General features: G+C 39.3%; 2 protein-coding genes across 3 annotated transcripts in view; one reads left to right on the top strand and one right to left on the bottom strand.

Annotated features, from left to right (window-relative positions):
- RARS2 (arginyl-tRNA synthetase 2, mitochondrial) overlaps positions 1-5829 on the bottom strand; it is a 28256-nt gene extending 22427 nt beyond the window's left edge. The window contains exons 1-5 of the mRNA XM_026038467.1: positions 5779-5829; positions 4913-4986; positions 4248-4353; positions 2999-3082; positions 873-970 (exon numbers count right to left, since the gene is read on the bottom strand). Of these exons, the coding sequence (XP_025894252.1) occupies positions 873-970; positions 2999-3082; positions 4248-4353; positions 4913-4986; positions 5779-5817 (401 nt within the window). The 5' untranslated portion in view covers positions 5818-5829. The remainder of the gene's footprint in view (positions 1-872; positions 971-2998; positions 3083-4247; positions 4354-4912; positions 4987-5778) is intronic.
- Positions 5830-6108: 279 nt separating this feature from the next.
- ORC3 (origin recognition complex subunit 3) overlaps positions 6109-16552 on the top strand; it is a 30511-nt gene continuing 20067 nt past the window's right edge. For both annotated transcript variants that reach the window (XM_026038459.1, XM_026038458.1), the window contains exons 1-6: positions 6109-6136; positions 9453-9507; positions 10207-10304; positions 13938-14082; positions 14600-14704; positions 15482-15636. In XM_026038459.1, the coding sequence (XP_025894244.1) occupies positions 6113-6136; positions 9453-9507; positions 10207-10304; positions 13938-14082; positions 14600-14704; positions 15482-15636 (582 nt within the window). In that variant the 5' untranslated portion in view covers positions 6109-6112. The remainder of the gene's footprint in view (positions 6137-9452; positions 9508-10206; positions 10305-13937; positions 14083-14599; positions 14705-15481; positions 15637-16552) is intronic.

Genomic DNA, 16552 nt, shown 5'->3' with positions numbered 1-16552 from the left:
AATTATGCAGGTAACAAAAGCCTCATACTATCTTCTCATATTATACAATTTTGGCATAATACACTATTATCCTTGTACTTTTAGTATAGATAAATCTGATACTAGAAAATGGAACCTCGTAGGCAAGAATCAGTAACTACMGTCAGGTATTCTTCAACCAACGGTGTTGTCYTCAGAGCTTATAAATAGTATCTCTTCATACCAAACTCCCACATTGCTTTTTAATGTGAATGTTTTGTTTAGTTCAGCATTTCTTATTTCAGCTCAGTTTAAATCATATCCCAGGTAGTAAATTATTAGTTTTAAGTCTCTGACAATAACACACAGCTTCAGCTACAAACATTCTGCTCCCAAATTCAAGCCAAGTRCTTTCTGTGACTCAGGAAGCGGGCGCAGAGCACCCAAGCGGACAAAAATATTTATATGTAAGGAGATCCTAGTCAACCTTTCCATGAGCAGGTGAATGCAAACACAACAGAACTGCTCAGAAACAGCACTTAGCCAGCAAACAGCTTTAGCAAGATAAATGCCTGGCTGCTCTGGCAAGTCAGGGAGGCAGGTATGCAGGGCTGGAAAACAAAATTAAGCACAGGTGGAAAAACTAGCACAGGTGGAAAAATTGGCTGCAAACACAGATTTTGTTCCCTGATAAAATATTAAAAATAACACTACTTGCAGAGTGAAAGTTATTGTCCCCAAATGAAWATATTCCTAGTGGATAGCACTGTGAAGGCTGAACTCTTTAAATATCAAAAAGGCAAATATGTCAGAATATTAAATACATCTCAATATAGTCCTATAAATATGGCTTAATGTCAGGGGCATCAATGACATTGCATATGGATCAGCAGACAAGGTGGTTTTGTGCTTACCTGAACTCAATCACTGCCTTTTGTTTAGGCACTGTAGAAAAGAGTTCACTTTTTATTCCATATTCCAAGCCATCTTTCAACACCTGCTGCAATACAGTCTAAAGGGCAACAAAGAAAACAGGAGGAAAATATTTTTSAGCAACAGAAAGTGGAATGAAAGAAAAACTCTTTACCAACTCCTCAAGGATCACTCCTACAGCCTGTACACACATAAGCAATTAGATTGCTAGTTTGCTAAGAAAATAAAATCTCATAAGCACATGGAAATACCATTAGCTTTTGAAAGCYGCATCTGGATAATTAAAAAAGTGAAACACCAAGCAGAGACTAGGTTGATTCGGTTGAAAACTTGGAAAGATGGGGGAAGATTCATATTCTTCAAAAACCATTGCCTAGTTAGGGAGCATGAAGAGACCAAACAGTCATCAGGAGCTAATCAGCRAGCAGAAAGTGAGAGTCAGTCCAAGAACATGGGTAGGGCAGTAACCTCATATAAAGTGAGGGAATCTTCATGTAAAGAAGACTCCTCTTACTCTAACCAGGATCCTCACCTCTCCTTGTCCGGATAAAACATTTTAAACGAGAGGCTATCCAGTACAATCAAACCACAGATTTGGTTGAAAAAAGAATAGAATAATTATGAGTAGGCCTCACTAGAGAACCTACTTCACTATGCAGCTCAACTTTTTTAGTAAGCTTTTTATTTTTAAAAATAATAGGAGAGCTACATAATATACATCTGGGCTTCTTGAAAAGTGTCATCTTCCCAAGAAAAGAAAAATGTATCTTATAAAGGAAGACTTTGCAGCGTTTGGCCACTTGCCTGACCTAGGCAGTCCTGTCCTAGATGCAAGGCTTTAGTCAAGGTGTGAATGTTTGAAGTGCAGGAGATTTCCACAGCACATGGCATGGCCAGATTGCATACGCCCAGTCCATTCGATACACAGGGGATTTATCCCTTCCCTTTATTTTTATCATAAATCTGTTCTCCTTAACAGTGATAATTGCAACTAAATCTTATCTCCTCCTTTTCCCTTAGTGACTTAATACAAAATTTTATATTCTAATTCCACCTTTTTTCCAGCATTCTTTTTGAGCCAAGTAGTTCTGCTYAAATCTTCCTACTAAAGCTAAAGCCTCGTGAAATCTTCTTCATGAATAAAAACAAATAATTGAAACTACTCTGTGAACAGTCACTTGCTATATTCTTATCAAGATTGGTTAAAAATATTAAATGCAAAATTAAACGAACTGTTTTTAGGCAATTAATAAAGTAACTAATTCATAGGAATGCCTAAAYGCTAGCAATTCATAAGATGAAAAAGCCTAAGTGAACTGGTAAAAGTTGACACAGAAAGAAGACACCAGCAGCATTAGCTCAGATCCGATTTCCTGCCCCCAGTTCAAATGCCGTCCTTTTTCCAGGACCAAGATTTCTCACAGGAACTGGCCAGCACACACAGCAACACTTTGACCCCTGTGACAATGTCGTTTGCTGCACAAGTTCGCTGARCCAGCCTGGCAAAGTGGCCACGCAGTCTAAGTTCAACAGAAGATCTCCAGGCTAGGGGTACCAGCTATCTACTTATCTCCCCAAAGCTCCTGCGAATAACCCAGAGGGCAACTGAGACAGCCCTCTTACAGATTGAGTGGCATCTTCCTTTCATCATATTATTCCTTTAACAAATGAAGCTTTCAATTTTCCTCAGGCCTTGGGCTTCGAGGAACATGGCTTTCTTTCATAGTAAAGTATGCAATGATAAAACTGTAGTCACTATTTTCAGTTATCTATCAACCTTCTTCAATTTAAACAAGGGTCTTTACATGCAAGATTAAAACCTTTAGTTTATACTTTAGAAACTCAAAGCACATGCCAAGTCTACCTCTTAAAGGGAGAAAAGGGTGGAAAAAAAGTTTTATTATCAACTGAAGGCGGACCTATTGTTTCCTCACATTTTTGAAGAATAAACTGCTGTGAGCTACATAAAAAAGCAGTAACTGGAATCTCTGAGGGAACTCATGAAACAGCTGTACGCAGAAAATTCTTTTCAAGACAAGTATTTTTCAGGTTTGCACTGAAGAATTTATTTTTACCTTAGTGCAACTGAAGTATTTACAGTACTTACCTTTGCTAATAATTCTCTGTTTATTGTAAAGTTCACTGTTCCTGGACCAGTGCTGATTTCACTCACTACAGCATCGCATTTAAGCTAAAACAAAAGCAAAACTCCATCATGTAAACAGTTAATTAAACAATTGAAAAGAATGGAAGCAATCACAAATGGATCATTTAATCCATCCTGTACACAAAGGGAAGATTTTATTATTTTCAGTCCGTGCTTAATAGTTATGAATTTAGCTCAGCTCTAAATATTTTATATTCTTTGTGCTTCATCCCTGCGTATATCATGTTCTTACAGAGGAATATGAGCATAAAAAAGATAAATTCTTTCCTCATGTCAGTTCTCAGGCTTACACACTAACTCAAACACGCACCGAGGTTATGGTTAGCCTTCAAATTCCTTAGCCTTAGGAAGCTCCAACAGAAACAAGAGTGTTTATAGACACTCATATTAAAGACTCAGACACTGTCTAGAGCTCTTCCAGCCCTTTCTCCAAACATCCTGTGGTTCTACAGTAACTGGATCTCCTCATGCCTAAGGCTTGGATGATAATGTACCACTTGGACAACACTGTACCCCTATTCTGTACAAAGATATAAAAATCAAAATCCCCTCAGCAAAGAGCTAAGAGTCCAAAGATGAGACAAGAATCAGCCAGAGAAAATCAAAAGCACATGGAAAAAAAAAACCAATTAAAATCTCTGACAGACAGTCCTTAGCATACCACAGCACATTGTTTCGTTCAGCATCGTGTTGTGCTCTCATTATTTAGGCCTTTTCAGTTAACAAGAAGAATTTCGGTCTCTTCTGCCTAACCTAAATCCTCATTTCCTAACTGACTTAGAACATACCATTAAATCTTGAGGGGCTTCATCAACTGCTTAGCACAATGAAAACTTATTACTACTTTTTGCTCTCTTCACCACATTTTCAAAATGATGTTACACTGATTTCTACATTACTTAGCTCCTTTGTGGATAACATGATCAATCTAAATAGACTATATTAAGTGCTTCTCCTTTATCCCAACAAAAGCACTCTAAGAGATTAACAGTATTTTTTTCCTTTGCTTAAGCATCACAGGCTATTGAATTTTAGGAATTGTGTTGATTATATGTTCTTCTTTATTGTTGCAGCCATCGTTCCACATAAACGTAACACAGAGAGAAAAAAAATAATATTATGATGGCTCTAATATCTCTAGTCTGTAAATTCCTAACTGCAAATATATGAGGTTAACATATTCATGTACCTTTTCTGCCAATGTCTGAGCTCGAAGCTGAAGATCTTGTGGTGAGTGATCGCTAGAACTGTACTCTTTTATGGAATCAATGGAAAGCTGGAAATCACCAATTTGCCTTAAAAAAAAAGAGAGAGCAAGAGAGAAAGGATTAAAATGAAGAGAAAACCCATTARAATGATGCAGGGATTTGGTAGAACTAAGCTGAGTCTGAGCATGCCACAAGACTAGTCAGCAAGCGTAAACCTACCACAGATATCTTAAAGTTCACTATTCAYGAATAAATTAAATTTACTTGATAATATCATTGGAGCTCTCAAGTTCAACACCAAGAAAAAAAATCTATAACTTCATGTGGGTTCTAGGTAGTTTCTCTTTCAGATCCTAAAGGCTGTAGCATTTGCCATACAATCTATTACTTCTACATGTTTTAAAGCAGATACATTTTGAGCCTGTTCAAAAGAAAAAAAACAGTGATTAACAGGACTTTAGGGGTAAATATCTTCAGAAAAGCAAACCTCAGCTAATATACCAATCCAAGGAGGTAGTTACTTAAATCTARTTAAATCACTGTGTTTGATTTAATTGAAAACACCAGCAATACCATGCAGAAGCATACTAGTAGTATAACAAATTAATAAGCAAAAAGCAAACATTGTAACATAAAATGACACTACCGTTTTTTGGAGACAGGAATTGCAGATATGGACTTTATTAAGTTTTCTGGTGGCAGATCCAAAATTTTTGAAAGCTAAATTTGAAATAAAGAACAAAAGCATATRTATAYAYAYAYAGTTTTATTTTGGTATATAATTACACATAYATATAGCTTTATAGTAAYGTGAAGTGAAATKGCACACTAACTTTATAGTAACGTGAAGTGAAATTGCACACAGGTTTAAAAAAAGTTAAACCTTATTAAGTAACACTAACTTAAGCCCATTACTTAAAAGATTCGGTCACAAAGCTAAAAAAAATAACAAAGGCTCCCTAGAAAAGGACAGACCAAATACTGTGGTTTTTTTTCCCTTGAGGAGCCCGATTATTCCCACAGAGCCTTTTCTACCGCCCCAGGCTCTGCTGCTTCCTTAGGCCACCAGGCGCGCAGTAAGGAGGGAACTAAGCCCTGCAGCCGCCTCACAGCACAACGAAGCCCCTGGCTCAACACCTCGCGAGCCGGGAGGGGAGCGGGCTATGGGGAGGGGCAGCCCCACAACAGAGGCGCTTCGTGGAGGGTTACAGGGACCAGCGCCATTCGCACCAACGGCCGCGCGCGGCACCAACGGTCGCCGCGTTCGCGTGGGGAGGATGGGCCCGGGGGGGGGGGGGGGGAGGGGAGAGTGTTGCCACGGGAGACGCGCCCCCTCCCCTCCCCGTTAAGGGGGGCGGGGCGACGGTGCTGGCGCCTCTCGGCAACCGGTCGGGACCAAGTGCGAGACTCGCGGGGGGGGGGGGTGGGAAGGGAATGTGGGGGGCGCGGCGGCTTCGCGCTGCTCTCCTCCGTGGAGGGGCCCCTCCCGCGCGGCGGCGGCGGGCGGCGTACCTGGGAGGCGATGCTCCGCCGGAAGGAGCAGGCCGCCATGGCCGCGGAGGGGGCGGAAGGACATGCTTGTCCCTCCCCCCGCCCCTTTCCTCTAGCCCGGGGCGGGTCGCACCATTCTCAAAAGGGGGGGGGGGAGGGTGGCGGCGCTGCGCTCCCCTTTGGAGCCAGGCGTAAGGAACGCACCATTACACGGGGAAAGGGGGGGATACAGCGAGAGGAAGGCAGCGGGCGGGGGCGCCCTTGTCGCAGCGCGCGTGCGCCGCTCCTCTCCGCTCCCCCCCCAGCCTCCCGCGGGCGGTTTGGCCGTTGGCGCCGGGCGCGCGCGAGGGGCGACATGAGCACGTGCTCCGTCTCCAAGGTGAGCGGGGTGGGGGCGCTGCCTTCCAACTGCCGCTCCCCAACCGTTACTCCCCAACGGTCGCCGCTCGCGGAGCGTTGGAGTGGGCAGGGGAGAGGGGGCGCCGAGCGCTGGCCGTGGCGCAGGGGGGCAGCTCGGGGCGCGGCGGGCGGAGCGAGCCGCCCCGGCCCGTCCTGTCCTCAGCGGCTCCTCAGCTTCCGCCTCGGGGCACTTGTATTGGGGGGGAGTGGCGTTTATGCCCCCCTCACAAATCCCTACTGCTTAAATACAGCTGCGATAGAAGTGATTGTTAAAAACGTGGATCTTTTTTGGACCTYATTCTCTCTAATGTGCGTAGTTCTGCCTCCCTTTTTTAAGTCTTTGATACACATTGATAACGATGGTACTACTTATTAATCCAAGTTATTCCTCCCTTGTTGTTCCAAGTTCCCTTGACTGATCTTGGCTCTGCTGTCCCATTTCTGGGCTCTTTTTATGTTTCCATYCAATGCTGTTGCCGTAGCTACATGTTTCTAAGTTGCCCTTTTTTTCCCCCCCTTTCCTTGGAATGGTCAGWCCTGGGCTCTCTCCTTAAAATCTCTGCTCACATATTCACCCAGTCCTGCTTTACCCCAGGCATTTTGGCATCTCAAAATACATCTTTTTCCCCTCTGCCACTTCTTGCAGCTGAACTAAAATTCATGTACAGCTGAATGGATCAGTAGGGTTATGTCTGTGCTTTTTTTTTCCAGTTTTAGCTAAAATAACATTGACATTGCTTCATGTACACTTGTCGTGTATTCCCCCTGAAATTAACAGTGRAATATAAATAAAACTGTCTTTGCTGACATTTGTATGAAATGTTTATTTTCTCTTTTTGCCTTGGAAAAAAAACCCTCTTGAGTCGAAAGTTTCTATTTGGCCTTTAGCTAGGGTTGGCTTTAGGGCAAGTATGCTCATTGGGGAGTATTAGCGTAGAGAAGAGCTTAAAATGTAGTGTTGGGACACTAAACTCCCTATTTCCTGCCCTGCCTGGATGTGCAGTGGACAACAGCTGTGCTTTACCAGCAGACTGGAATGCTCTTTTATTATTACTTCTTTCCCCTCACAGGAAAGTTCCTTTATACTTTTTTTTTTTTTTTTTTTTAATTTGTGATTTGCTTCTGGATCCTTCATCATGCAAGTCACTGTGCATGCTCTTACTGTCAGGTTAAAGTAAAGGTAAAGGAACAATTTTCAAGCAAATTTAAAACTTAATCTGAAGCAAGCAGATTTTCATATCAAAAATGGATATTACTTTTAAATAGTTCTGCAAACTAATTTGAAAAGTCTCTTGTTTTTGTTCTGTGTCTCTTTCACATGACACTTTTTTTTTTTTTTTTCTCCATTTTACAGACCGTTTTACAGTATGGTCTCTGTTGAGTGGTATAGGGAAACTTTATGCTTACAAWGCTTACAAAATACTAAATATAATTATATTTCATTTAAGAATAGTATTTCTTATATATACATGGATTATCACAGAATGGCTGAAGTTGGAAGGGACCTCCAGAGATCATCTAGTCCAACTCCCYTGCTCCAGCAGGGACACCCAGRGCACRGGGCGGCATCCAGGCGAAGATCTCCAGAGAAGGAGAMTCYGCAACTTCCCTGGGCAGCCTGTTCCAGGGCTCTGTCACCCTCACTGGAAAGAAGTTCTTCCTCMCAGGCAGATGTTTCTTGTGTTTCAACTTGTACCCATYAACCCTTGTCCTGTCACTGGCCACCACTGAGAAGAGCTTGGCCCCTTCCTCCCTRCATTCTCCCCTCAGGTACTTAAACATATTAACCAGATCTGCTSTCAGYCTTCTCCAGGCTAAACAGGCCCAGCTCACTCAGTCTTTCTTCATATGATAGATGCTCCAGTCTCTTAGTCATCTTTGTCACTCTCCACTGGACCCTCTCTAGAAGCTCCACATGCCTCTTGTACAGTTGTTTTGGCTTATTCCAGTTAACAGTCATGAATTACTATTCTAACATGTGTACTGTAATGTAAATCAGATTCTAGATTAGCTTTTCCTAGGGAATATTTTCCAGAACAYTTAGCGTATGTAGAATAACCACAACTTTTCTCCAACAGATTTTAGATGTTTTTAGTATATGTGGTAATAAGAAAATGTGCAAGGATGTTCATGAACATAATTTCAACRTCAAAATCATCATAATTTTTTAATATATTCTGTACATTGAACATATGAAGTATAACAGGTGGATTACCTTTTGTGCTGTGCATATTTAAGTTGCTGCTTTGCTAATGTAGTATTGTCTCTTTCGTAGATGTAAAATATTTTTTTTCAAATTTTACATTATTATATTTTAGCTGTCGCTTATTTTAGAAATCAAAGGCAATAATATTCAGAAAAGCTTTGTTGTCCAGTTCATAAAGTTCTTTCTCAGAGGAGGACAATGTTATGTCCTGTTATGATGTTATGTTATGATCTACTTCAGTTTCCACATTTGTATCAAAAGGGAAAGAACTTGTCCATTGTATTAAAAGGGAAAGGAAAAGTTGCTCAACAGACAGTGATTAAAATTGAACATGTCTCTGGGTTTGATTTCCACTAGATCATTCTTAAAATAGCAGCTGATGGTTATCTTAGGCCGAGTTTTGTCATTTTTTCTTATATCAGCATCTCTGTCAGAAAATGTGGGATTGAATCAATCTGCTTATGCATGTTGGACATACGTATTTTTCCTTCCTGCACTGAAAACCTCACAGTGAGAGCTGAGGAAAGCACATAATATTGGATCAACAGGAAATTATGACTCTTCAAAATAATGAGTTTTGTTGGAAGAAGRAAACATTTCAAAATTTCTGGAGGAAAGTGAAAAAAGATCTTCAGAATTAAAAGCTGGGTAGTAGCTTGTTTGACTACTTTTTTTCCCGCTGAAGCTGAGATTTAAATGGGCCATGGCTTCTGTTTGGCAGACTGCCTTGGGGGCAGAGTCATCTTTTACCTGAAGACTTTTCAAAATTCTTTGTCATCCCTTCTAACCATCTTTGCTTCTTCAAAAAGAAGATGGGGATGCACATGTTGCCTTTGGTAGTAGTAGTAGGGTGTTGTTGTTTGCTTTTATAAGTCACTTTATTTGTATTATTCTAGATCTTGATCTATCCCAGCCTCTTGGAAAATTAGTCCATCAGGAAATCCATCAGGAAGACATTGGCAAATTGGTTTCTGTTGTTGGTTTAATGGAACACTGAGGTTAAAGGACAATAAAGTTACCGCTAAGGTCATGGAACCCTGATCAGATTGATGCTCATCTTGAAGTTTGTATTTTTCTTGCTCTTCTCTAGGGCTGCTTTGTGTTTAAACCAAGTCCCAAGAAGAGAAGGGTATCTCCAAAAACAGGTCAGTGCCTTTTGCTGTATGTTGCTATGCTTTAGAAGGRCTCATCCTGCAAGCTTCCATTGGAATTGAATTCCGTGATAATAGCAGGAGTTTCTGTTACTCCTTGATGTCAGTACTTCTGCAAGCTGTTGCATTTTYAGGGGAACATCAGGAACTTGTTGGATAGTGTGAATGGTTCTTTTAACCTCAGCAATTGACAGCATGGTGCTCTCAACTCTTTTTTTTTTAACTTAAAAAAACCCCTCTTTTCCATGCTACATAAATACTTACATGCTACATAAATACTTTCCATGCTATTTAAATACAACCTCTCTGAAGAGGTTGAGTAAGCCCCTTCCAAGTTTTTGACTGTATTAGTGATGGAGAGATAGACCTACAAAGTTTTCAAAACGGAAAGATTTTTTTAATTTGTTTTTATAATGTTTGTTTGCCCTGATTTAACCTCAAGCTCATCTGAGACTTGAGGTGAAGCCAGCTCTTACCTTGTACCTGCACACTTGGGTTAACAGATTCTGCATATTTCCTAGCTTGTGCTACCAGATAACTTCAGTTAAGTGGTTAAGAGAAGTTATGACCCTAGAAATATTTAAAGATAATGTTCCTTTTTCAGTCAGATACTTCAATTTATTCTCAACAACAACAAAAAAACTTTGTTTCCATAATTTTGTTTGTGTTTCTCTTTGCTTTTTGTCTTTCCAGCTGATTATTTCAGAGAAGGAAACAATGATTCTGAGGACAGTGGGCTGCGATTTGCTACTTGCCAGTCGTTATGGAAACAGATCAAATCGGAAACGGAGGTGAGTCTTGCTGGTAATACTAAAACAGCAGTTTGCATTTGTAACACTGGTGCTTGCTTGTTTGTTTCTGGAGATGTTTCACATGCTTAGAAGGCAATTCATTAAAGCAATAAGAGGGCCAGAAATATAAACTAGGACTGAAGTTGCTGTTCAGGAGATATATATATATATTTTATATATATATATATATATTAGATATATATTTATTTTAAAAAAAAAGTTAAACATTGCTGTTAATCACAGAGGTTCATGCTTCTTGATGCTTCAAGCAGCTTCTTTCAAGCTTCTGATTGTCATTTTTACTAASTGCTGGCAAGCTTCTGATTGTCATTTTTACTAACTGCGGGCATATTGCTGGTTTCTACCTCTAATTCATTTGTGTGCTTGCCAGCCCTGCAAGGATTTTAGACTGCTCTTGAGCTCACAGTTCATAGCAGCCCAAGATTCACAATGGTTTTATGTGACCCCAACTTCATGGATGTCAAATCCTGAATGGCAGAGCTACGAGCTTAATTTTTTGACTTAGTATGGMCAGTGTCAGTGGGCTTGTCTGGTGGGAATGGGCATTTATCTCATCCCGAACCGTGGCCTACTCGCTGTTGTGTGTTGGGTGGCTTGCTGTTGTTCTGGCCATATAGCCAGCTGGCTCGTGTTACAATATGAGTAATTGCTTCCGTACAGCAAGGATTTCCTCCTCTATTCAAAGTCAAGGATTCTGGGCAAGTATTCTGTATTCCTCTGCCTGCTCTTGGGCACCAGGCATTATGAGTTTTTGTTTCTTTTTCCAAAGTTTGCTTTGGGATATACAGTGAAAGCCAGCTGGATGCAGCTTACCATCTGGACCTTTGGGCTAAACTCAAATTCCTTTAATTCTGTTCCTGATATTTCACAATCCAACTCACTTTAACTAATCAACACCCTTTGAAACCACTTCTAGCCAGAATGTGCAGAATAGTGCACTGCATCGTAGTACTAATCATGAAGAACACAAAAAAGTGGGGAGTAGTTTGATACCCTTCAGCCAATTGCTTCAGCTTGCTGTGTTAGCCGCTCGTTTTAACAATAACTTTGGCAGCTGCTCCTAGTACTGCTTTGGCAGCTACACAGTGGGACTACGAGGAAGAGTATGTTCTTCTGGAAGATCCTTCTTGTGCAGTGTTGAAGGGCTTTGAAACAGTCCTTCTAGACRACCAACAGTGGCTTCAGGGTCTTTTGTTGTTGCAGAGTTCTGGGGAATTCAAGCTGCAATCCCCACATTGCTGTTCTTTCAGCAGCAGCCTTGCAAATGTTCTTATCATAAATCTCCTTGAAGGCCCTTAGAACATTCCCTTCCTGTTAGRAGAGGAATTCAGGAAGCCCTACAAGGATCTTAGTAGAAGGACAAAGCCAAAGGCAGGGCTGTAGTCTGGTTATTTTAGCTCTAATATGCAGCTGCAGATGTGGAGACCATACAACAGATAACCATGACAAAACCTAGAGAGGTGTCAGTATCTTAGCAGGGTGTTGAACTTCCACTTGGTAMAACTTTTCCGGAGTAAAGCCGATCATGCAGGCAGATCAGATGACCACTTTGAGATGCAGAACAGTTTAGTGTTTCTGGCAGACTGTCAAAGAAGTGTGAACTAAGGCTGCAAGAACTGTGCCCTGAATGCATTCACTGAAATGGCCTATGCATCCTTTATGTAGTCTTTATATGTTAAAAATTGTTTACGTAAACACAGGTTGTGCTGTTGGATGGAAGATGAGGTTAATTCTCCTCTCTGGTCTGGCTCTTTCAAATATACCAYGATGTTAGCCACTTAAAATGAGTGTCTGGTCTGTGTAGCAATTAAGGATTTTTTTTTTTTCCTCATTTGAAACTATTTAAGATTAGAAATAGAAAGGACTTTTAATAACTTAGTRTTGTTAAAATAAGTAGATGCTTGGGTAGATAACTTTCCTATGTGATATCTGATTTTCTTTTAATTATTTTACACAAAGTTCTCTGTGGAAGTCAGACCTCTGAAGTAGACTCTGAAAACACAAAGCAATTTAATTTTTCTTGTAAGCAAATTAGCATTTGTTCTTATACAGTATTTTTTTCTCATCTTTAATCATTGGAGTCATTACTATGGGTTTTCATCACTTTACTTACCAGAATGAGAGAATAAATACTGCTAAAAGGAACTTTTTGCTGTAGTTTGTAAAGGTCAGACTACCTCATAGGGACCCATTGCTGAAGAAAAGTGGCTGCATTTCAAAAAAATAACGTGCTTCTATGGATTAGAATCTAATCAGAAAAACAGAACAGGTGGGAATGGTCATCTCACAAAATAACCACCTATTCCACACTGAAAAATCTTAAGACCACTTAAGTTAACATTATTGAATGATAGTATAAGTCTTCATTACTATTTTTGGGGGGTAAAAAAAAAGAACTTTGACAAGAAAAGACTGAATTCTGTTTCAATAATATTAAAAAAAAGATAAAGATACCTAAGGATGCCTGGGAGATGTATGATAATACAGAAGTCTTTGTGATACTGCCATAAAACTGGTTTCTTTTTGAAATGTCACGTAAAATTATATTTATCTAGAAAGAAGATCAAGAAAAAAATCAGTTTTGAATCCGCAGATGGGCAAGGAACATCGGAAAKAATATTTTGAATCAGCAGAGGGTGAAAAGACTAAGATTAGTTTTCTRTGCTGTTGTATCAGTTATTGGAGAGCGCAGTCTTGGAGATGGMATCTTAACTCCTTTGGTGGCTGCTTCATCCATACTGCTGGGGACAACCTTTGCAACCTCATTTACAATCAGGTTCACAGCTGTTGTGTATGTGCACTCTGGTTGCCAAAAAATCTTGCTGATGGTTTTATCACAGCAGAGATTCAATCTCATTTTTGACATCTAAGTTCTAGAGTTTAGATTGATATTCTGAACTTTAGAACACAATTTCGTTGTCTATTATAGTAGAAYGGATATTATGAGTTGGAGACAGACTTCAAATGCACAAACATAATAAAAGAAATAGAAAATTCTGCCAGTGTATAACTACCTTTAGGAGTAGGAACTCTTTTTCCCTTTCAGCTCCTTCTCTTATTATTATGTGGAGAATGTAAGGGCAAAGGRTAGTTTAGCAAATGAGGCAGCTATGTAGTTCTGTATTTTTTTCTCTGTCTTGTATACCTTATGCTTTCCATTATCATTATATTTGCTTGTTTGTTTTTCCCATTTTAAGTTACAAGACTTGCCTGTTGCAGCCAAGAGGGAGTAAAGAGAGTTTGCATGAACATTCTTCCAGAAAATGTGTTTTACTTTATTTGTGCTATGGTCACTTGCAGTTTGTCAGTCTGGGGTTTTTTTTTTGTCCTTTGAAGCCTGTTGTGTGACCATGCAGTAGAGYAGTGATGTGCTCGCTCTCTGAGATACTGTTAAAGTATTTGTCCAAAAGTTCTAAGGTAGCAGGAAATATCTCTGCTTGCCCCAGAGTGCCCCAGATTATCATATTAATCATTTACAGATAACTAGTGTCAGACAAAATTTTAGCCTGTTAGCCTGCAACTTTTAAGAATTATCATGAAGGAGAGAGTATGGGAAAAGAAAGATACTGTTGTGTTTGCACATTTGTATAAATACAAACTTTCTGTTTACAGCAAATACAAGAAGAAATGAATAAGCAGTTGTTTGATAACCTAGTAAGCTTTCTAAGACGGTCTCATTCTGAGTTCCAAGAAAAGGCAACAGAATGGACTTGTCGGATGAAATCCAGAGAAATCCCTACTGCAGCTCTTGTTTTAGGTAATTTTTTTAAAAGATATTTTGTGTTATGTGCATCAGTTCTCTTGGAGTTGCTTGAAGTTGAAACAGGCATCAAAGGAAATTACATTGCTGACTTGTAGCAACATCAGCTTTGGAAATATTAACTGAAGAGATTGGTGGGCTCAGAATAGGAAGCAGAATTTGATCTGCTTCTCTTTTGTCTTTGTGCATAATGGTGCTATAAGGGAATATGTTTCCTAAAGGGCTGCCTTAGGCAACTGATTGTTTTATCTATCTATCTATCTATCTATCTATCTATCTATCTATCTATCTATCTATCTATTATTTATATATCTATATATAGAGGGAGATTTCATCTAGTATTAATGTGTGTGTCTAAACTTACGCTATGTCTTTTATATTTCCTCTAACATGATTTTTGACTCCTTCCTTGAACGTTTGTGGTATCTTCTGTTTTCTCTGCTGTTCAGTTTATGATTGAGTGACTGTGATCAYAATCCACAGGAAAAGCACATTTAGTTTCTTTTTCTTCTAGGTGTAAATGTTACAGATCATAACTTGACATTTAAAAGCCTTTCAGAAATCCTTCAGAATAGCATTACTCCTTATGTAGCCTCGCTGCAAGCCAAAGATTGCCCAGGTAAATGCTGCAATAGCTTTGCTTTTTCATCTGAATATGCTGTCAAGTAACTAGAAATTCTAGCTTTTGTCACTAAATCTAAGAAAATTATTGAGATGGAGGGATCCTGAAAACATTCTGAGGATGTATCAATTCCATATTTATATAGTAGCAATACCTACTGTATTTTAAGAGATGTCCAGTTCTGTTTTAAAATAATGAGGACTGAAATACTACTTCATTTTAGTATAAATGTCAGGATCATGCTGCGCAATGTATTGCGTGTTGATGCTGCAGATCACCATGCCTTTYGTTTGACCAGACAATATATGGATGTGTTCCACTTTTTAAATGCTAGCAATCACCTCGTTTCAAGGAAGGCATAGATAGAATAACAGCTCTCGCAGCTTTTCCCTCCACAGTTGCTTTTTATTACTTCAATATGATGAAAATCAGTCATAGTGGCATTCCCAGACTTCTGCATTGACCTTTTCATTTTTAGGCACCTCTAATAGCATATGGCTGGAGTCTAGGAAAGGTAAATGACCCACATCTTCTCCTGAATTGGTGCTGTCTTGGCAAATTGATAGGACTTTTTTTATTGCCTTTACAGCAATCATACTGGGAATACTTTCAAGGAGCATATGAGATAAGTGTTTTCGAGAGAGAAAGAGAATAAAAGTGAAAAATAAGAAGTAATAACTTGGGGCATTCTACAGAATGGCTTTGGAGAAGATTTACAGTTCTAGTAACTAAGCAAGTGTCTCTTCACTCTGTGTCTGCAAATGTATTGTGAAGGCATAAAAAATCTGATGCAGAAGTTGATGGGGCAGTTGATGAACTGCTATGTGGATGCGGACTCGTCGGACGAGGAGGACTGTGCTCAGGTTTCCCAGAACAGAATCCGTTGTTCAATGACTTCCCTTATCAGCTGGTATGAGAATATAACAAAGGTATGGTTTGGGTTTTTTTTTTTTTTTTTCTATTATTACTTTACAAAAGTGATCTTTAGATTTTTCTATAAAAGAAATTGAATACTTCGAGTTTATATGCACAAAGAAATGTCAAAATTAGCTTTTAATTTAATACTAAGAAACAACTGAGGTGCTTTGAATATTAAAAAAAAAACATCTATGGCACATTTGGTGTTAATTTCTGAGGTGTGCATGTCTGCTGTTCCGAAAAAAAAATAAAAAGAAACAAGAAGAAGTATTTTATGGTATGTTTCCATTGGAACAAGAAGCCTAAATGCAGAGTCAACATCCTGCCAAATGCTCATCTCCCAGGAACGCTGAGATTTCTGTAAACRCAAAACTTTAATAACAGCCATCCAGGGGAAAGGCTCCTTATTACTATTAATGTGTCAGTGTGTTATCTACAGCCTGTACCATGTTAACAGGGACTGAGAATGCTTCCTAAACTATTTTATATACTTTTTTTTAATGTAATGAATGCTGTTTGAGTTTTGTTTCAATATCAAAGAAAAGATAGAACTAGTTTTTATGACTTCATTGAAGCAGTGTGCTGAATACCAGTGCTTGCTCTAATTATGCTGGATAAACAGAAAGTTCTGAGTACTCAACCACACCTCTACTCCTGTAATACCAACATAATTTCATCAATTCTCCCTCAGAGAGCTAACCTTGTCCCCTTGGAATGAGGGGGAGTTTTTTTTCTTGTTTTGTCTTTTAATTTGTTTATTTTCTGCACTTTCTGCTGTGCCAGATAGAAAAAAAAACAAAAACTGCTACTCTGTATGTTAAGTACTTTCGTAGCAAAAGGTCAATTTTGTTGCTTTGGAGCATTATAATGTTAGAGAAATGTGGTTCAATCTTTTTTTTTTTTTTTTTTTTTTTTTTTTTTTTTTTT

This window comes from Nothoprocta perdicaria, unplaced genomic scaffold, assembly GCF_003342845.1.
Source record: "Nothoprocta perdicaria isolate Ctin4 unplaced genomic scaffold, notPer1 scaffold_21, whole genome shotgun sequence".
Lineage (NCBI taxonomy): Eukaryota > Metazoa > Chordata > Aves > Tinamiformes > Tinamidae > Nothoprocta > Nothoprocta perdicaria.
This window is presented reverse-complemented; position numbering and strand designations above follow the sequence as displayed.